General features: G+C 36.6%; 1 protein-coding gene across 1 annotated transcript in view; it reads left to right on the top strand.

Annotated features, from left to right (window-relative positions):
* Positions 1-23,054, top strand: part of ADAMTS20 (ADAM metallopeptidase with thrombospondin type 1 motif 20) — a 183,701-nt gene that overhangs the window by 57,362 nt on the left and 103,285 nt on the right. The window contains exons 7-15 of the mRNA XM_042948461.1: positions 836-876; positions 6,304-6,409; positions 8,190-8,336; positions 10,324-10,465; positions 12,629-12,733; positions 18,738-18,883; positions 20,165-20,346; positions 20,445-20,585; positions 22,835-22,948. Of these exons, the coding sequence (XP_042804395.1) occupies positions 836-876; positions 6,304-6,409; positions 8,190-8,336; positions 10,324-10,465; positions 12,629-12,733; positions 18,738-18,883; positions 20,165-20,346; positions 20,445-20,585; positions 22,835-22,948 (1,124 nt within the window). The remainder of the gene's footprint in view (positions 1-835; positions 877-6,303; positions 6,410-8,189; positions 8,337-10,323; positions 10,466-12,628; positions 12,734-18,737; positions 18,884-20,164; positions 20,347-20,444; positions 20,586-22,834; positions 22,949-23,054) is intronic.

Below are 23,054 nucleotides of genomic sequence, written 5' to 3'. Positions count from 1 at the left end.
TTGGAAGAGCTTTTGAATTGTAACTGGTTGCCTACTTTTTTGGCTACTTGTACTTTAAAAAGAAAAAAGAAAACAAAAAACCTATTGTTTTGATGCTCAATACATATCTTAATTGCTAGACTGTATTTGCAAGGGTCTTAATGTGCTTACTTAAAACAACTTATGCTATTAAAAAATATCCATTTTATAAGCACCATTATACATTGTTAATTCATGCCTTTGCTTCAGCAACACTGGTTACTAGAATAATTAGATTTTAGGATTGGCTGGTTGGTTGACAGAAGGAAATAATTCTTCCATTTAGGGGTCAGACTCATAATCTGCTTTCTAGAACCCTGAAATGAAACCCTCAGTCCATGTAAAATAGCTGACATGTAGGAAAGACCAGAGAATTGTCAGATGGGTTAGGGACTAAGTAATGCAGAAGGAAAAACAAAACAAAAAAAACCAAGTTGGTGATATCTGAAAACATCCTTATTTGTCGTGGAGAATAATCACTGCAGCTCATAGTGATGCGGAAGCATCAAGGAAAGGGTAAACTCTATTACATGTACTGCATAAGTAAAGGCAGAGGTGAAAAATGTAATTAGAAAGCTAGTTACTGAACTTGATCAAAGCTTCAACTATTCACAGCAGACACTCTTCTATAGCTTCTATTGCTTATTGATATATACAAGAGGTGTATACCTTGGGTTTAAATTATCGAGAGTTTAAGACCCAGATTTGGAAGGCAGTTGATGGTAATGGTCATATTACAGTTTAAACTTCTTTATCTGTGTTTTGAATTGTTGCAAAAACCTTTGCTGAAAATGTTTCAAAATTTTTTGTTTTTAAGGGAAGACATTTGTGGAGCTAGGGAGAAATGTGACACATTAGGTAAGTTATTTTGCAAATTAAATACAACTCACATAATTATTTCCTGAATTGTTTAAAATGTTTCTTTTCCTTTTATTTTACACTGTAATCCTTTTGATTGTCGTAATGATGGTCGTTATTAGCTTCTGCTTCAATACATTTTAAAGAAGAACAGCAAATATGGTGCCCATTGCTAAATATCAAGTGTCGTGCAAAGGTGGACATGAAGTGTTTAGTTATGTAATATTTGATCCACACAAAATAACATGTCAACTATATGCGGATTTAAAGCAAAAAAACAAAACGAACAGCCATAAATCTACCACCAGATTTAAGAGCCAAAACTTAATACTATCATATGGCCTGTGCTAAGTCCTTACTCTATCCTTTTTGCGTGCCTCTGGTCAGTAGCCAATACCATGAATTCTGTATGTCCCAGTTACTTTCATCTTTTGAAAAACAGTTCTCTATGTGTGTGTGCTCATAAAAGAAATTGTTCGATTTTGCTTTTTGAGCATAGTGGTTGTAGTTCATGAATTCTCACTGCTGTGTAATATTTTCTCCTTAGTTTACATATCTACATGCTATCGGTGGATATTTTGGCCAATTCCAGTTTTTCATTATGAATTTCACTTTAAAATCTCGTGTATATTCTACATTTGAACTGTTACGTCATTAAATGTGCTAATGTTCAACTTTGGTGTATCTTAACATGGTTGTACCAATTTGCACCTTTATCAATAGTTTATTCTAAACATTGCTTTTGATTATGTCCTTATCAACACAAGGTATCTAGAGAATTATCATTTTTGCCATTTTAATGTAATTTCATTATAGGAGTAATTTTCAGCTCCACGATTATTGAATTTGAACATCTTTTCATAGCTACTGGCCATTCGCACTTCTTTTGAGAAATGAAATAAGACCCATTTTTCCTATTTTTTGGTGTTAGTCATTTTCTTACTGCTTATTTTAAGTTTTAAAAATTATTTTCTAAGTTCTCATTTAAATTCCAGTTAATACACAGTGTAGTATTAGTTGCAGGTGTAGAATCTAACGATTCAACACTCCATACAACACCCAACGCTCCTCACAGCAAGTGCCCTCCCTAATCCCCATCACCTATTTAACCCCTCCCTGCCCACTTCCCTTCCGGTAACCATTCATTCTCTACAGTTAAGAATGGATTTCTTGGTTTTCTTCCCTCCACTGCCATGTTCATTTGTTTCATTTAAATTCCACATGTGAGTGAGATCATATGGTATTTGTCTTTCTCTGACTGACTTTGCCTAGTCTATAGCACTCTACCTCCATACACATCATTGCCAATGGCAAGATTTCATTCTTTGTGATGGCTGAGTAATACTCCATTGTATGTGTACATATGTATATATGCACACAGACACCAATCACAACTTTATCCATTCATTGGTCAATAGATATTCAGGCTCTCTCCATAATTTGGCTATGGTAGATGATGCCACCACAAACATCTGGATGCATGTACTCCTTGGAATCTGTGTTATTGTATCTTTGGGGTAAATATCTAGTAGTGCAATTGCTGGGTCATAGGGTAGTTCTATTTTTAACTTTTTGAGGAACCTCTGTACTGTTCTCCATAGTGGCTGCACCAGTTTGCATTCCCACCAACAGTGCAAAGGGTTCCCCTTTATCTGCATCTTTGCTAACACCTGTTTGCTGTGTTAATTTTAGCCATTCTAACAGATGTGAGGTGATACCTCATCGTAGTTTGGGTTAGAAAAATCTTAAATAACCTAACCTTAGTCCTAAAGGAGCTAGAAAAAGAATAACAAACGAAGCATAGAGCCAGTGGTAGAGGGGAAATCATGAAGGTGAGGGCAGAAATAAGTGATATATAAACTCAAATAGTAGAACCTATCAATGAAACCAGGAGCTGGTTCTTTGAAAAAATTATGGTATTTGTCTTTCTCTGAATGACTTATTTTGCTTAGCATAATACCTCCTAGGTCCGTCCATATTGTTGCAAATTTTTACCATTTTCTTCTTTTTATGGCTAATATTCCATCGTATATGTACACTACAGCTTCTTTATCCATTTGTCCATTAATAGGCACTTGAGTTGCTTCCATACCTTGGAACATACATAATGTAGCATACATAATGCTACAATAAGCATAGGAGTGCATGTATCTTTCTGGGTTAGTGTTTTTGTTTAGGTAAATACCTAGTAATGGAATTACTAGATCGTGTGATATTTCTATTAATTTTGGGAGGAACCTCCATATTTTCCACAGTTGCACCATTTTACCTTTCGACTAACAGTGCATGAGTGTTACCTTTTCTCCACATTCTTCTCAATGCTTGTTACTTCTTGTCTTTTTGATACTAGCCGTTTTGACTGGTATGAGGTGATACCGCATATGGTTTTGATTTGCATTTCCCTAATAGCGATGCTGAACATAATTTCATGTGTTGGTCATCTGTGTGTCGTCTTAGGAAAAATACCTGTTCAGGTCCTTTGCCCATTTTTTACCTGGATTGTTTTTTGAGTTCTTTATATATCTTTGATATTAATCCCTATTGGATATATTATTTGCCAGTATCTTATTCAGTAGGTTGCCTTTTCATTTTGCTGATGGAGTTCTTTGCTGTGCAAAAACTTTTTATTTTGGTGTAGTCTCAATAGTTTATTTTTGCTTTTGTCTCTGAGGAGACATGTCTATAAATATGTTAAGGCTAATGTCCAAGAGATTACTGCCTGTATTTTCATTTAGGAATTTTATGGTTTCAAGTCTCATATTTACGTCTTTGATCCGTTTTGAATTTATTTTTGTGTATGGTGTATGAAACTGGACCACTTTGGCTTTTTGAATGTAGCTTTTTGGTTTAGTACCATTTATTGAAGAGACTCTTTTCCCCATTTTGTGTTCTTGCCTCCTTTGTTATAGATTGCCCATAAGAGTGTGGGTTTATTTCTGGCTATCCTCTTCTGTTCGTGTGTGTGTGTGTGCGCACACACGTGTGCATGCACACTAGTACCATGCTGTTTTGATTACTGTAGCTTTGTAGTATAGTTTGAAATCTGGGATGGTGTTATCTCCAGCTTTGTTCTTAATTCTCTGAAAGTATTCTTATTATCCTTTAAATCAAGGGTCATGATAATGATAGCTGATATTTGAGTGTTTACCATGTATCATACACTCTTGTGAGGTTTTGTGTGATTTAACTCATTCAATCTTAACAACAAATCTTTAAGAATAGCTTTCAGTTTCATAGATGAGGACAAGTAATTTGCCTGTGGGTACACAACTTATATTAACACAAGTATTAGTATTTAATTTTCTCATATAAAATATGTGGAAAAATTGTGAGATTTTTCTGCTATATTTTGTAGATGCCATTGCCCCAGTCTCTGAGCACTTTTTGCAAAGTATGTTGTAAAATAATTTTTACTTATAGGGCACCTGGGATTTAAGCTTCTGACTTCAGCTCAGGTCATGATCTCACAATCCATTAGTTCAAGCCCAACATTGGGCTCTGTGCTGACAGCTCAGAGCCTGGGGGCTGCTTCAGATTCTGTGTCTCCCTCTCTCTCTCAAAAGTAAACAGACATTAAAAAATTAAAAAGGAGTTTTATTGTTTAAGGTGGTTAGATTGGAGGACTCTGTGCAGCTTCTTGAACTTCCAAACACAGGGAATGGGTATGAGGTTAGGGCCTATACCACTTTATCCTACTTCTGGCCACTTTCATAGAACCAAATATCCGCTTGAGTGAATGTAGGCACAACCATCGGTTAGCTGCTTCGAACCATAATGTTATATATTCACTTTGATTTTGTTTGTTCTTGCCTGTTTATGGGCATACTTGAGTATGGACTTCAATCATACACAATACATGTTTCCACAGATCTGTTATGTGATTAAAATGTTTAGCTTAGAATATATCCATCTCTGAGCATGAAACCAAGTTTGGGTGATAAGAGTCCATATATGTTTGAAATGTCTACACAGCCTTAAAAATGAGTATATGGAAATGGAGTGATTTAACAGATTGAAAATACTAATGGAGGCATGGGAATGGCAAGATACTCAATTAAAATGGTTAGTTTTAACTTCTAGTAAAGGAGAAATGTAAAATTGGCCAAAATTGACTAAAAAAATGGCACATACAAGCATCAAGTCCTAGTTAAGGAAAACAATTCTTTCATACTTTGGACAGCAGACTTTAAATCTTATTTTTTCCCTTACTCATTTTTGGCCTTGATTCTGACCAAGATAAAGCTTTTGGTGGGGAGCTTTGCCCAAGCAATGACTTTGGGTGTGGGTTCAGAAAGAGCAAATACTCTTTTTTATTAAAGAGAAAAGCATTGGCAAGTGAACTTGTTAGTCTGAATTTTTCCAGCATTTTTAGATTCCTCAGGTTAATATCTTTTAAAGTGCGCACACACACACACACACACACACACTTGGTACGAAATTTAAGTGCTAGGAAAATGTCCATGTTCTTAAGTTTAACAAATGAAATAGTATATAGGCGCATGGGGTTAAAACACAGTGGTTAATACAGGTCTGTATTAAGAAATTTATGAATGTACAAACTTTCCAGTAAGAAACGGGTTATATATGAAAAATTCTGCTTTCTTATGAAAGGAATTTACCTAGCAGAGCAGATAGTTTACAAGAAAATAATAGAGGATGGTAGTAGTGAAAACTATGCTATTAAGGAAAATGCCAACTTGGTTGATGTAATACGTATTGTTGTAAGGAACACTTAATGTCAATTTCTTCTAAACTATTTTTCATGGATTCTATCAGCTCTAATTCTTTTTGTTCAGTCAGTTCATACTGCACATTGGCATGACATGATATCCTTTATCTTAAAGAGTAAATATATCTTAATAAATCTTCTTTAGCTAAAATACAAAATGATTGGGTGCCCTTAATATATGAATCCTATTTTATTTAATATATATTAGATACCAGGTGCTATTCTACGCACTTAACATACATTCACTCATTATAATTAATTGTATGCTGCCTCAAAAGTTTTTAAAATGAAAATTTATTATAGTGGTGTATTTTCTGTATTAGTTCTATTACCAATTTAAACATTCATTGCCTTTTCTAGTATCCACACTAATGGGGCTTAAAACTTCATCCTTTGTATAACAAATACTTTTTCCTCTTCCTTTTTTTTTTAAAGCACTTGTTTGCCCCGTATTTTGAATTATTTTCTTCAGTAAAATCCAGGAATTGGTAAAAAAAAAAAAAAAAATATTTCAATTGCAGATAAATCATTCTGTTCTTTTTTTTCCTTCACCTTAAAAAACACTTATGTGGTATTAACAGCCAACTCTACATCCTTTTTTTTCCTTGCATCGATTTCTAAGTAGTAATGCCCATAGTAAATGCTTTATTTATGATTTGATGTTTCCCATTTTCAAATACAACTATGAAATTTTTCAGGTTTAGCAGAATTAGGTACCCTGTGTGATCCTTTACGGAGCTGCTCTATTAGTGAAGAAAATGGACTGAGTGCTGCCTTTACCATAGCCCACGAACTTGGCCATGTGTAAGTACCTTCTGCTACCTCAGTAATAGGTTTTCTAGTAATCACTGCACAGAAGACTTAAAAGTCCATCTTCAGTTGAGTAATTAGCAGCTCTATGTCTTAAAAAAATATTGTTAGTATAATTTTCCTCTCTGAAATGCTAACTCTGGCTCTTTTGTGATCTGTTAGGTCAGACAGGCTGCACTGATCAACAGACTAAGCAAAGAACTAGCACTTGGGAATTCTTTTATTTCATTTACTGTATTGGATTACTATGACCAGCACTTCTGGCCTCTATCCCTTGTTACCCCATACATGACCAGGTACTGTCCTCTACCATCTTATGGGAGGGCCTGCAGGGGCTTCTGGTTCTGGGGAACTCCTGATAAAATGACAATACCAACTCACTTTTGCTCTTAAAGCTCAGAGCCCCAGCAGAGAATGTGGTATGTGGGAATTACTTAATCATTAAAAGATTTTTAAGTCATTCTTCCAGCTCCATAGTTGTGTGTGTGTGTGTGTGTGTGTGTGTGTGTGTGTGTGTGTTTCTTTTTGTAAAAATTAGGGAGGGGTTCTGTCCGTTCCTGCATTATTATAAGTTCTGCTGGGGTTCTGTGCTCTAAGAATGGAGGCCATGATTCCATGAGATAGCCTCAGAGCTCCCATGGAAAGTCAGAAACCCCTACAAACTCATCCTCTGAAAGGGATTCCAAATGTGCACCCCAGCACTCCTGGGATTTCTTGTTCATCTGCTAATTAGGGATTTGAGGCTAGAATGCCCTCTTTAATATACTGTCTTTTCCTGGTCATGCCTTACATCATTAGCATATTCAACAGGGATAATTTCAAGTGGAAACCATTTTTAGTAAACTAGTGCCTCTTTAGTTCCCCTGCAGTGTGGTTATGTTTCATGATTATTAGCAGGGTGCACACTCAAATTGTTAGAGTGGAGGATAGGACCAGGAGCTTACCTGAGGGGTGTAGATGCATTGCAGCAACATCTGGAAAGCACTATTAGCTGATCGCCAAGGCTACTAACTAATGAAAAACTGCTCTTGCAGAGAATACCACCTTAGACCTTTATTTTCTTCCTGAGAAACTCTTTAGGTGTCTTTAGAATATGGGTAAGTAGTTTAATTAAAAGACTGGTATTTAAGTACAAATCTCTGCAGGCAAAGAGCTGAATTAGGTGGTTTCAATGTTCCTTGTAAATGCAAGTTTATACTTGGGTCCTCAAATGAAGGCATAGGATCTGTTGCTGACCAGCTAATTATTTAATATATTTGCTCTTAGGAAGATTTGGCTGCCCTTGAGGAATGTTTTTGTTATTCGAATTCGGTCAATAATCACTTAGTGAATACAGACCAGAAACAGTCCTTAGTCTGTTTCATACGAAATATGTAGACACTATAAAATGATAAGGAATGAGAGATTAAAGAAGTTTTGATACTGTGGTCATAGTCCGTGGTCTAGAAACTGGTAACACCTTTATGTAATTGATCTTCACACATCCCTTACAACTATGCATGTTGAAACCTGCAAGTACTTATGTGAGTGCTCTGTCAGTTTTGTCATGAGGTAAGCTAGAGTCCACATTTTTATTGTTTAGACTCCAATTTAGTGTCAAAATCAACAAATAGTGCTACTGATAAAAGTTATAATGTAGTGTTTGAGATCCTGTGCTTCTAAACATGAAGATAACCCTGATTTTATGTTTTATGGGAAAGATCGAGAGTATAATTTTGTATTTTATCTTCTAAGATCTGTTACATATTTTCATATTCTTTGTTTTTATTTTTAGATTCAATGTTCCACATGATGATAGTTTTAAATGTAAGGAACCTGGGATTAAACACCAATATCATGTAATGGCTCCAACTTTAAATTACCACACAAGTCCTTGGACCTGGTCAAAATGTAGTCAGAAATATATCACTGAATTCCTAGAGTAAGTCTAAAGTTCTGTTACTTTAGTTAAATAATGAAACATTTATTAGACTATAGACTTTGAACTTTATGTTATTTTAAAGTGATTTAATTTCTGTCCAGTTTTGGTTTAAATTTGTTTACTTTGTACAACTGGGTTTTTAAAAACAAGGAAAGAGTTGTATGTACACATTTCACTCCTAAAATATTTTGGTGGGGGCAGGTCAGACCTAGATTTGGGAGCTCTATTAGGATAACTTGTTTTTAAGGGGAGACTTAGATTCACAGCTTTCTTACGTGTTTGAATTTTTTCAGTAGGTACTGCATAATATAAGAGGAGCTTAAGTGGTTCAAGTTTTGAGGTGCCTTAGAAGGACAGACAATAGCTGAGGTCCAACTCTGAGTATTCTGAATAGCTCTCTGTGGCCAGAGGGATGTGGAGTAGTTTATATGCTTACATATTCTTCTGGAGGATTTTCCTAGGTCTGAAGAGGGGGCAGATCGATTTTTCTTGCCTCATCTCCATCTCCCACGTTTCTCTGCTTCCCCACTTTTATCCAAATGGTGTTTCTATCTTACTGAAAGTTGCCAAAAGGCAAGGCCAAGCTCTAAGTAATTTTTTTTGTTTAAAAGCAATATTCATTTCCTTATATATTCTAATCCCCAGTATATGTGGTTACTAGTTACCTCTTTTGTGAGAACTATGGAAATAAATGAAACTATGCTTTGTAATATGTTCATAAATCCCAAGATGATCATTTTTTTTTATCCTTGTATGGGGAGTTGATTTAAAAGCATAATACACAATTGCTGTTGTATACATAATTGCATATAGTTTTGTTCAATGAGGTATTGGTTAAAAATACCAGGGGATGTGTTTATTTTTGAATGGTGTTAATGGGATTCTCTCCAATGGAAATGTTAAAAACACACACACGCATGCACGCGCGCGCACACACACACAAGCTGACTTAAGTTACATGTTCATTTTTGGATGAAATTTAACATCTTTCTAGCCAATAAAAATTGCTAAATTTCTTAAAATTATGGTAATGGAATGAATTGTTTTTAATCCAGTTGGGATGGTTGAATATTTTCAGTTTCCTGTATGCTAAATACTGCATTACAAACCAGAAGTGAACAACAAATATTTCTCCTATTTGCCACTTTCTAAGTCCTTTACATGTATCCTTGAATAGCCGTTTGCAAGGTGGATAGTGTCACTATTACTGCAGAGGAGTCCCAGCCTCTGGCACGTGGAGTCCCAGCCTCTGGCACATTAACTTGTCTACAACCAGGCAGGCATTCTGGAAGCAGCAATACCAAAACACAAACTCTGCCTCTTTGAAGTGGACACAACGTAACACTTCCTGAAACTGCTTTGTTTTGTTGTTGAGAACTATAAATGTACTTTCTCAAATGATTTAAAAACTTTTTTCTACAACATACTGACAATTTTTGGGGGGGGGGGGGGGAGGTGCTTAGGGTGGCAAAGCTGGTTAAGCATCCAGCTCTTGGTTTCAGCTCAGGTCATGATTTCATGGTTTTTTGGGTTTGAGCCCTGCATCTGGTTCTGGGCTGGCAGCATGGAGCCTGCTTGGGATTCTCTCTCCTCTTCTCTCTGTGCCCCTCCCCAGCTCCTGCTGTGTGTTTCTCTTGCTCTCTCAAAGTAAACTAAAAAAATAAAAAAATAAAAATTTTGAGAATTTAGGCATTTAATAGAAGGGATTATTATTGGACAACAAAATAGATCAAAAATATAGTGTGATTACATAAATGGGTTTCATAAATTATATTCTCATGAATTTACAACTTTTTTTTTTAATTACACCTTCAAAGCAGTTATGGGGCTCAAATGAGAAACGGATTTTTTTTGCGACTTTCGTATGTATTCACTTTTAAATTATGAAAAAACCTACTGTTTCTGAAACTGTAGAGCAGTGACTGTGATGAAGAATCTTCTGTTATGTATCCACCTGTATTCACAATATTTTTGGTCTTTGGTACAGTACTGGCCATGGGGAATGCCTCCTTGACAAACCAAATGGAAGAATATATGATCTGTCTTCACAACTTCCTGGATTAATGTACGATGTGAACAAGCAGTGTGAACTGATGTTTGGCCCTGGATCACAAGTATGTCCCTACTTGGTAAGAAAATTAGGTCCTTCTTTTGCTTTTTAAACTACCATAAAGTTAAAGTTAGAACATATTTCAAAATGTACTTTTATTCTCTTGAACAGAAGGTGAACTAAATGTATCTTCGAAGTTTTAACTTTTAGAGACCTAGATTGTTTGCCCGAAAGGGGTTAAAAAACAGGAAAACTCGGGGTCTCCTGGGTGATTCAGTCGGTTAAGTGTCCGACTTCAGCTCAGGTCACAATCTTGCGGTTCATGAGTTTGAGCCCTGTGTCAGGCTCTGTGCTGACAGCTCGGACATTAACTCTCACAAAATCCTATGTCAAGTATTCCCATTTAGAAAACAGGTTTTAAAAACATTCAAATATTTATTTTCAAATACTATTTTGGGGGTGGGGGTGGGGGTGTTAAAGACAGAAGTGTCTTGATAACTAGTTGTATTAAAGGACCCAGGAATTTAATAGACTACATTTTAATTTACACAGATTTGAATCCAAAAAAATCTAGGGCCTGTTGTTATTAAATAATTACTTTAGAACTTTGAGGATTTTTCATAGGTTAGATCCACTACTAGATTGTGAGGATCATTGGACCAGGAATGCAGATTCATTCACTCATGGAAATATGCATCTCCAGTGGTCAGTTTAGGATCTGACACATACTAGGTGCCACAAACTAAGTGTTTATTGAATTGAATGAGTGAAAGTTATATAGCCATGGGTGCAGAGATAGGCAAAACATATTCCATATAGTAATATTGTTTAAAAAAAACAAACTTATAATTTAAAAAAGTTAATATGCTTTTATTTATCTTAATTTTTATTGATTTTATTTTATTTTTTATTTTTTAAAATTTACATCCACATTAGTTAGCATATAGTGCAACAATGATTTCAGGAGTAGATTCCTTAGTGCCCCTTACCCATTTAGCCCACCACCCCTCCAGTAACCCTCAGTTTGTTCTCCATATTTATGGGTCTCTTCTGTTTTGTCCCCCTCCCTGGTTTTATATTATTTTTGTTTGCCTTCCCTTATGTTCATCTGGTTTGTCTCTTAAAGTCCTCATATGAGTGAAGTCATATGATTTTTGTCTTTCTCTGACTAATTTCACTTAGCATAATACCCTCCATTTCCATCCACGTAGTTGGAGATGGCAAGATTTCATTCTTCTTGATTGCCGAGTAATACTCCATTGTGTGTGTGTGTGTGTGTGTGTGTGTGTGTGTGTACACACACACACACACACACACACACACACACACACACACCACACCTTCTTTATCCATTCATCCATTGATGGACATTTGGGCTCTTTCCATACTTTGGCTATTGTTGATAGTGTGGCTATAAACATGGGGGTGCATGTGTCCCTTCGAAACAGCACATCTGTATCCCTTGGATAAATGCCTAGTAGTGCAATTGCTGGATTGTAGGGTAGTTCTATTTTTAGTTTTTTGAGGAACCTCCATACTGTTTTCCAGAGTGGCTGCACCAGCTTGCATTCCCCCCCCCCCAAAAAAGTTAACCTTTTAAATATCCACTATTGAGGAGGGGAGATTTAACATAATTTTTGGAGATCCATTTCTTTTCTACCTGACCTACCCACTAAATAAACATTGAATTTAAATTCAGAAAAAGGGAATTATCTTGGGTATAGCTCCTGTGAACCTCTGGATTTTTGTTTCTTAGGAAAACTTGAGAGCCCTTTGTTCAACTTGAAAGTATGCATTCTATTCACAAAGTAGGAAACCAGTATACATTATACAGTATTTCTATGCACATTATTCATACATTCTATCGTATCAAAAGAGGCTTTTGGAAACTCTTTGTGAATAACATTTAACAACAAAAAGTCCTTTAGAAAAATGTCTTGCAAAGAGAAAAATGTCCCCCATAATTTTGAATATTTCCACTCTAATTTCTCTCTCCCATTGTTCAGTGTGTGATGAAAATCCAAAAGTTCTTAAAAACTGAATGTTGCCATTTTATGTGTTCAGAGGCAAATCAATGATTAGAACTTAGTGAATTTTTTTTTTTTTTTGGCTTGATTATTTACAGCTCTGACCTTGAAACCATGAAATCTGTAAGATCAATGTATAAACTGATGGTTTACACTGAATTGATCTGGTGGTTGTAGTGTTATTTTACTCTTGTCTGCTTTTTGTTATCTTGCAGAAGCAATGCAGACGTCTCTGGTGTACAAGTGCAGAAGGAGTTCACAAGGGTTGTCGCACTCAGCACATGCCCCTTGCAGATGGAACAAACTGTGGTCCTGGGATGGTAGGTTTCCTGGAAGGGTGAGTCTTGTATCAAGAGACTATCCAAGGAAGTGATTGCTCTGCGTTTCAGCGCCCTTCATGATTGGTCAACTCTTGCTCTGCTAGTGAATCAGTGTTGCCATGTGAACAGATAGTTACCTAAGTATATTAGTCTTATTAACAATGAGTATAGACATAAAGATCCTAATAGATCAGCAATTTCCCCAAATTCAGGGATGTTACCATTGTTTACATTTTCTCCTATAAAATTCAACCAGGTATAATGGAAAGTTTTAAGTGGCTTCTTCGGATATTTATTGGTTGTAAATGTCTTCAAATACATCATATCCCTAAAGTAAACGGCCTGAATATATAACATCAGGCATGAAATAATTTAAATCTGCAAACATGATGCTGAGAGACAGGGTTTACCCTGATAACCAAACATCAATGTGAGGATGAAGTCAGGTGGTAACTTGGTGCTTCAGGATGAAGGCAAGTTCCATTGGCCTTGGTAGCCAGTGCCGCCTGCGCTGAATAAGCTTGAGTCTGTTGACGCCTCCTCTGAGCTACCTCAGCACAAAATGAACACTTTCTTGGCAATGGGGTTGGCTAGTGCTGCCGCTTTTGTTAACTTCACATTGGGCACAAGTAGAAACTGAAGGACCGGGTCACTAGCTGATCTTTTGCTTTACCAGCTCTTTGCTTCATGGAAATGTTTGCGCCAGCCATTGCCCTTCTCCTTGCCTTCTGTCAAAAGGCATGTGTTTTCTGTGAATGTTGCCTGCATTACAGAGTTTTATTGGGACTTGAGCAATTTTTGCAGTAGCTGAAGTCCTCTGAAATGGTTTAGCACTCAGATTACCTTGGGACCAAAATTCTAGTGGCCTTCTTCAGTTCATCGACTGGAACTAGAACTGAACTTTAAAATTTTATCTTTATTTAAAATTGTTATTTTGAAGACCAAAAATATGAAAGACTTTATTTTTCTCACTTTTTGTGACCAGTACTGGTAATTGGCTTTTGGGGGAGACGAGAGTGGCATTTGGGAGAGTTACTGATTATCTAAGGATGAACAGAGAAAAAAACCTTGTTGTAGTCTGAATTAGAAACAGCTGTTAGCTCATTAGAAGACTTGCTCCAAGGTAGTCCCCAGATTCAAATCTGATTGGTCCTTAAGTGCCTTAGCAAACTTTAAAGTTTACTCTGTGCCATGAAACTTCAGGCTTGATGGCATGTGGCTAACATAGCGATGGATATATTTACATGCATCACATATACCATTTATAACTGAGTAGTCTAAATCCGGTCAATGCATTAGCATGATAAAAAATTGAGATATAGGAGTAAAATGCACAGATATCAAATGTTCAATTTGTAAGTCTTAACAAATATAGATGGACACTTAGCCAATATCCCAATCCAGATGAGAACATTTCCATCACTCTAAAGTTGTCTAGCCTCTGTAGAGTTTCTCTCTTTCCAGAGAGAGAACTTACTTCCTGATTTTAATGTAAATCGAACTATATAGTGTATGTACATGCACGCGCATACACACACACACCCTTTCTGTGGGCAGAGGGAAAAGGGTCAAGCTTTTTTTATTCAAGATGTTGGAGTTTCATCCATGTTGTGTGTATTGATACTTCATTCCTTTATGCTGCAGTGTAAATCAGCTGTATAAATGCACCATAATTTTTTTATACATTCTTCTGATAGACAATTGGGTCACTTACAGGTTTTGGTCATTATGAATAAAGCTGCTATGAGCATCCTCATACCAGTCTTGTGAGCATGTGCTTGCATCTCTCTGAAGTAAACAAATATCTAGAAATTGCTGGGTCATAGGGGAGGTGCATGTATGTAACTTCATAGGGAACTGCCAAACCATCTTCCAAAATGGGTACTTGAGACTCTCCCAAGTGATGTATGAAAGTTCCAGTTGTGCTGCATGTCTTGCCAATTGATGATCTTGTTAATCTTGTAACAAAATTTTAGACACTTTAGGTGCAAAATGGAATACTATTATGTTTTTAATTTGTGTTATCCTGATTATTCTCCATCTTGAGCATGTTTTCATGTACTACTTAGCCGTTCAAATATGAGGTGTAGTGTAAAGGGCCTGGATTTGTTGGAATTCAAGGTAAATGTGTTGAGACACTGGGACCTACTTTAAAACTTGTATAGATTAAAAGCAGAAATGCATTTGGGGTAACATGTGTATCATGTAGATATAAAATCCCTTTTATCATTTATTGAAGAGAGTGAGCCTCTTTGCATTAGCCACATTCAATAATAAATGGGCCTTTTTTCAAGGAAATTCTAAATGTCCTATCTTTTGCTTCAATATTCTTTTAGTCCCTTTATCTTGTGACTATCTTTCATATAAGACTATCTTTTAAATACTTGTGGTAGTAAAACTATTAGCATAAACATAGAGTGGAACTCACCTGACAATGACTTGACTTTTTTTTTTTTTTTACATGGTGAACAATACAACATTCTTTTTCTTGGATTTTTCAGAAATAGTGCTAAAGGATTATTTGAAACGTTTCTGGAAGATGTTCCCCAAATTTACAAGAACATAGTACATTCTATTCAGAGATTTTTTTTTCACTTTTAATGGCTTTATCATTTTGAATGATCTTAATGGAGGGCACAAAGCTTTTTTCCTGCTAATTAATAAGCTTGGTTATAGGATTCATTCATTCAACAAAGATTTATCAAGGACCCACTATGTGTCAGGCACTATTCTAGGTGCTCAGGATACATCAGCAAACAAAAAAGAAAAGATCGCTGCCTTCATGAAGCTTACATTCGTAGTGGGAGAGGGCTGACTGCAATTTAAAATGTAGTGGTCAAAGCAAATTTTATGGAAAGTTGACTAATGAGCTATCTTAAAATGAGGGAGTTAGCTATGGAGAATATTGTGGGGAACTGAGCTCCAGGCAAAGAATGGCTAAACTCCTAAATCTGCAGTATTGGAATGGTTCAAGGAAGAGTAAGGAAGGACGTTGTGGCTGGGGTGAAGGGTGGTATATAGGAAGTAACTGGAGGAGTATTTTGTAGGTCCCTGTCGGCCATTGTGAGAACTTTGCATTTATTCAGAATGAAAAAGACGGATTTGAGCAGAGGAGTCACCTGATTTGAGCTAACTTTTAAAGTAAGTTGAAAAGGATCATTATGATTGCTGTTGAGACTAAACTCTAGAGAGCAAGAGTTGGAAACAGAGGAGATCTACTTGGAGAGGTATGGCAGTGATAGAGATGAGAGATGACAGTGGCTCACACCAGAGCTGGGAGCACTAGGTTGATACTTAAAAGTCAATTTGCTTTTGAAGGAACTAGAACATTTGCTAACACGTTAAATGTGAACTGTAAAGAAGAGGTTGACTGTTTTTGGCTGATCAACTTAGATCGTATCAGCAGATTTTAAGGGGTTGGCAGTTGACTTTTGGTGTGATTTGTGAAATGTAAGACGTTAAAGTGAAGATGTGTAAACAGCTATATACACAAGCCTGGAGTTCAGGAGAAGGATCTGGGCTGGGAGTGATCGTTGTTGATAGGGAAGCATAAAGGTGATGTGAGCCCAAAAAGTTCAGCATTAAGTGGAGACCTAGAAACCAAGAAGGGGGAAAAATGATACTGCTAAATCAAGTAAGACAGAGACTGAGAACTGGGCATTGGGTGATGTCCACATGAGCTGCTTCATGGAGGGTGGGGCTGTGAGAGCAGAGGCAGTGAGAGACCATGGTCATGGACAGCTTTTTCAAGGAGAAACAAAACAGTAGCTGGTGGGGAAAGTGAGATCTAAGGAAAATTCTGTTAAAGAGGGTAATTATGTATGTTTGTATATTAATGAGAATGAACTAATGGAGTACTTCTCCAATTAGCTCTAGTAAAGGACCAGTCTTTTTTAAAATTTCTGATAATTTAAATCAATACTTGTACAAAATGATGGAAATGATTAGAAAAAAAAACATTCAAAATGACAAAAACCTTCAAAATGTAAGCCAATTCTCTGGAAAAGAGTGTGGCAGATCTTCAAATTAAAAATACAGAGATGCCTGGGTGGCTCAGTCAGTTAAGTGTCCGACTTTAGCTCAGGTCATGATCTCACGGTTTGTGGGTTCGAGCCCCTCATTGGGCTCTGTGCTGATGGCTCAGAACCTGGAACCTGCTTCGGATTCTGTGTCTCCCTCGCTCTCTGCCCCTCCCTTGCTTGCTCTCTGTCTCTCTCAAAAATAGACATTAAAAAATTAAGAAAAAAAATAGAATCATCTAATCCAGCAATACCACTCTGGGTATATATGCCAAAGAACTGCAAACAGCCTTGAGATCTCTGTACAGGCCTGTGGCCATCAGCATTTATTCTGTATAGCCAAGACGTGGAAGTGTAACCCAAGTGGCCATCAATGGATGAATGAAAAAACAATGTTATATACACACATACAATGGAATCTTATTCAGCCTTAAAAGGAAGTTATGACACATGCTACAATGTGGGTGAACTTTGAGGACCTTATGCTAAGTGAGATAAGCTAGTCACAGAAAGACAAGTGATGCATGATTTTAATTCTATGAGATATATAGAGTAGCCGAATTCATGGAAACAGAAAGTAGAATGGTGGTTGCCAGGGGCTGGGCGGGGGAGGGGAGAGCGAATGGGGAGTTAGTGTTTCAAGAGTATAGAGTTTCAGTTTGGGAAGATGAAGAGCTCTGTGGATGAATGGCAGTGATGGTTGCACAACAATATGAATGCATTTTAATGCTACTGAATTCCACACTTAAAATGGTTAAGATGGTGATTTTGTGTTGGGTATTGTACCACAACGAAAACAAATATAAGCCATTTTGACGTTTACTTTTGAGAAAATGCTAGCATGAGCAGGGAAGGGGCAGAGAGGGAGATGGGGAATCCCAAGCAGGCTCCATGCTGTCAGCACAGAGCCCTAGGTGGGTCTTGATCTTACCAACCGTGAGAGAGATCATGACCTAAGCTGAAATCAGGAGTCCTTTGCTTAACCGACTGAGCCACCCAGGTGCCCCAATATAAGCCCACTTTTAACATTGATAAACATGAAATTACTGCCCAAATCCTATAAACGTTTCTAAATTCAGTACTTATTTTCAATTTCTCTACTCCTTGCAGTGACTAGTTCACAGACTGGCATCAGTGCATGGACCACTTTTTGGTTAGCTTTTTTTTGTTTTTGTTTTTGGGAGAGGGGCAGAGAAAGGGGGACAGAAACTTGCTCTGGGCAGACAGCCACAATCCCCTGGCGGGGCTCGAACTCACGCACCATGAAATTATGATCTGAGTTTAAGTGGGTCGCTCAACTGACTGAGCCACCCAGGCACCCTTGGTTAGTTTTTATATATTAGAGACTGGAACAATGATGCTGTAGGAGAGGGGAGAATTGTTGCAGTGATGTTTGGAGCCAGTGATGTTTGAGATCAAGTGCACAGAGGGATTGACTTTGGCTAGGATCATGGATTTTTCATGTACCCTAACCGGTGGGAAGGTTGAGGGCTGAGCACAGGTGCCCTTAGGTGGATAAAAGGAATAGTAGATAGTGAGCAGCTTCTCGTGTACATTTCCATTTTCTTGTTGAAAGTAAGAAAGTGATCATTGAGGCTTTGGATGAGATGAAGTAAACCGCTAAAAAAAGTGGGAGAGTGATACGTATCTTTGCATAAAAAACCAGAAGCATATATCTATATTGTATTAATAGTCACTTCTTTAAAGTTTTCATCTTACTGTGTTTTCCCTATACAAGTATTCCCTCCCCCAGTGAAACTCAACATTTTAAAGGCAAGGGAAATTTCCTTCTTTTTTGCATTCTACAGATCTTACTCAGCAGATATTCAGAAAATATTTGAGTGTCAAATGTAATCCCATTTCTGAATCAATATCTTTAAGTTGTGTGCATTTTCTCCACTGATATTTATGGTATTTGAATTACTGTGATATTGCAATTGGGTATGTATGAATCATTTCTTTGTGTATTTTTTTGTTTGTTTAAGCATTGCCACCACGGGCTATGTGTAAACAAAGAAATGGAAACACGTCCTGTAGATGGTGAATGGGGACCATGGGGACCTTACAGCTCTTGTTCAAGAACATGTGGAGGTGGAATCAAAAGCACAAGCAGGCTCTGTAATCGCCCTGAGTATGTCTTTTTTATGTCACTGTAAATTAAGATTATCTCAAGGCACCAGAAAGTAAACATCAGTTTCATTCACTTCTATACTGGAGGAGGTCAGTCTGTAAGTTTCTGAGATTTAGAAAACTTCTGGAATACTTTGAGCCCTATTACCTTATATCTTGGTAGACTCAAACCTTTAAAAAATATATATATATTATTTATTTTAATAACAATATACATATAATTATTTAATAACTATTTAAAATTAATGATATATATAACTAATATATATAATTATTTGTATTATATATAATATATATAAATATTTATATATTAACCAGCTTAATCTTTTAGAATATGAATTTAAGAGCTTTTTTCTGATTGAGATTACATTTGAGGAATAGTTGTAAAAATGAAATGACAGTAATATAAGGGCATTTTAATACTTACTGTGTTTCCATTGAAATCCTGGCTCCTTTAAGCTGTGTGTTGACTCTTCTGGATAAAATCTGTACCTTCATGACCAGTTGTTACTCTTTTGTGTAATTTGACATGTCATATTTTCTTTCTCTGCTTCTCATAGATGCATCAGTGTCTTTAGCTCAAATAAGTACTGAAGCATATGTTCCCCCTCCTCAAAATCTTTAAAAGAACATAGAGATTCCATAAAGATTTTTAAGTACTGTGTCTGTTGTTATGATAAATTGGTAAGCAATAAAGAATTTTTGATGCAGAGATGACAATACTCTGAAATGACTTCGATCATTGGAATTCCAGAATAGCTAAATTATGCTGGAAGTTTTCATATTTAAAAAATGCTGACAAAACGAATTTTTATTTTCCAGTGTAAGTTGAAATAGAGATGGATGGATATAGATAGCATGAAACTCATGGAAGTGAGCGATAAGTAGTATATACAAAACAATGATGCCTGGATATTTCTTTAACATGGTATAATCTTGATTATCTTTGGTTCACTATGTTTGTTTTTTACCCCCCAAATGAACAAACCCTATTCTGAAATTTTAAACCAAATTCCCATCAGTTAGTTCCTTGTGAGTTAAGTCATGAATAAGCTATCATTGCTGCCCTCCAGACCACAGTGTCTATCTTAAGATGAATGTCTTTACAGTTCATTAGCCATACAATTGCTTAAAAGCCATGTAATATACTTCTGTTAAACAGGAAGTGTTAGTGGGACATAATTAGTTTTCCAGATCCCGGAACAGAATGGAACAGTTTGAGAAGTAAATGGCAGAAAGAATATTGTACTGATGTGCTTTAAAATGTAATGAATTTGACTAGGCCAAGAAACGGAGGAAAGTACTGTGTGGGCCGCAGGATGAAATTTCGATCATGTAATACTGATTCATGTCCAAAAGGCAAGCAAGACTTTCGAGAGAAGCAGTGCTCTGATTTTGATGGTAAACATTTCAACATCAATGGTCTTTCCCCTAATGTGAGGTGGCTTCCAAAATACAGTGGGAGTAAGTAGTTAGAATATTTTTTTGATGTAAAAATTTCTTGAGACCTAGGAACACACAGCTGTATTATTGTACACCAAAAATTTGACTTTTTCTTACAGTTGCCATAAAAGATCGCTGTAAACTCTATTGTCGGGTTGCTGGAACCACAAACTTCTACCAGTTGAGGGATAGGGTTGCCGATGGTACTCCTTGTGGAACTGAAACTAATGACATCTGTGTTCAAGGCCTGTGTCGGGTAGGTAACTTATATGTAAAATGACTTTGAGAATATTTTTCTTTTTCTGTAACCAAATATTACTTCTATAGCATCAGAGTACAGTTCTGGAATTATCATGAATTCCAGTGCAGTGCCCTTTAGTGATATCACCCTATCTTTAGGAATATGGTCAAGAGACTATGACTAAGGAATTCTCTGTCATCCAGAGTGACTCACAAAACATTAAGATAAGCTTGCTAAGGGGTGCCTGGGTGGCTTAGTAGGTTAAGTGTCCGACTTCAGCTCAGGTCATGATCTTGTGGTTGGTAAGTTCAAGCCCTGTGTCAGGCTCTGTGCTGACAGCTCAGAGCCTGGAGCCTGCTTTGGATTCTGTGTCTCCTCCTCCTTCTGCCTTTCCTCGGGTTGTACTCTCTCTCTCTCTCTCTCTGTCTCTCTCAAAAATGAATAAATGTTAAAAAAAATTTTTTTTGAAAAGTTTGCTGGTTTTGTTTTGCTTGAGGTATGCGAAATCAAGATGAGGCATGAGATCGGCTTCTTCAAAAGATAGAAAATATTAGGACACAGGGTTGTAAAGTCCTTTTTGCTACTTGAAATGAGTCCCTCTCTGGTGACCCCTCCCCCATTGGTTAGTTGATGATACTCCCCCCTCCCTCTTTTCATCCTTGTCCTTCACTTCCCACGTGCATCCAACAGGCATTCACTGAGTATCTACTAAATACTGGATACTGTTCTAGTTACTACTCAAAGATAGTCCCAGGTTAGTAGGGGAGAGACATGTAAATAATTCAAATGCAGGACTTTGGGATCATGTACAGGGTGCCGTAGGGATCTTGAGGAAGGGATGTTGTGTGAGAAAAGGGTGTAAGTGATTCAGAGAACCCTTGTGGAGGGTGTGAGGCTTGAGCTAATTGAGAATGAGTAGGTTGTAGTAAAGGTGAGGAAGTAAGGGACCAGGGTTGGACATAGGGATTGGCTATTACATGCACTTCTTGTCTGAAGTCCTGAAGGTCCCTGGAAAGAATTTGGAGTTGAGTGAGAGATATGATTTGATCTGCATGTTAGAATCTTCATAATCCAATGGTTTAGGAGAGGATTGGAGATAGGTCAGCTGGTTAGGATTCTGGGTGAGAAGCAGATGAGACCCTGAATTAAAGCACATACATTACAGATGGTGATCTTAAAAAACAGTGGGTTTGAGAATTAGGATAATGAATTTGGTCTAAAGACTACAAATGTAATATGAACTCATTCTTTGGGTTAAGGCAGAACTTGAGAGGACCAATTTTCTGTTAGCCAAACATCTATTACCTACCAGTTACCTGGATGATAAAATGCTTTGCACTCAAAGGTCTGATGAGATGTTCAAAGAAAAGGAAAAAATAACCTGGAGGCTAGAAAAGGGGTACTCTGTGGCCTGAGAAATAGGTTTTATCTAAATTAGCAGGAAGTCCTATACAATGGAAAAACAATGATTATCTGAACTTATAGATGCAGATTACTTTCAGAAAATATCTGGTCAAAATTTGGGAAATACTCTGTATAAATTTGAGTAACCTCATGAAATTTTTTTTGATCATTAAATTTTAGGAGTATTCTAAAGAACAAAGAGTTGTTGCAGTGTCTGCAGAAGACAGTATCTGCATAGAGAACTGTGCTTGTTCTTAACCCCTGGATCAAACCATTCACTCTCACCTTTATCAAATCACTCATTCTTTACATAAACACATTCTTTACATAAACTTATTTTGCTGGTTATTAATTTTGGAGAAGTAAATTTTCAAATGTACTCTATTCCCAGAGTTCTAAGATTTTGAGTTAAAAAAAAATCACAAAAAACATCCTGTTAGTTATTTTAAATGTGTTCCTTAAATCAGATTTTTTTTGTTGTTTCTTTGAATTAATTTCTTTAAAAAGCGGCTTAAATGGATGGTGGACATAAGAATTATTGTCCATGTTTGTTACAACACAGATTCCTAGTTTTTACCTCCAAGGATTTTTAATTCAGAAAATCTGGGATCTGCCTTTTTAAATGCCATCCCGTGTGATTTTGATGCAGGAGGTATGTGGATGACCCTTTGAACCTTTTTTTTCAACCATGTGAAAAGGTATGTGAAAATATTGATGTATAACAAAATCAATAGATCCTCTGAAAAATCCTATTGTATCGAATCACCTATTAATTGAAAGAGTACTTGTGAAAAGTTTGTAAGGCATCATGCTTATAATGAGTCATTTTTATAATCTTGGTTGTAATGGTTATTTTGAAGCAAGCTGGCTGTGATCATGTGTTAAACTCCAAGGCCAGGAGAGACAAATGTGGAGTGTGTGGTGGGGATAATTCTTCATGCCGGACAATGGCAGGTGTCTTCAACAGTGCTCATTATGGTAAGCTATGTATTTTTCTAATTTTCCCTCATATGTGATGTAAAAATGGAATATAATCAATTTCACTTCTCTTTAAAATTAGTAGGAGAATATATCATATTTTCTA

This window comes from Panthera leo, chromosome B4 (assembly GCF_018350215.1).
Source record: "Panthera leo isolate Ple1 chromosome B4, P.leo_Ple1_pat1.1, whole genome shotgun sequence".
Classification (NCBI taxonomy): domain Eukaryota; kingdom Metazoa; phylum Chordata; class Mammalia; order Carnivora; family Felidae; genus Panthera; species Panthera leo.
The sequence above is the reverse complement of the archived record's forward strand: the minus strand, read 5'-3'. Positions and strand labels throughout refer to the sequence as shown.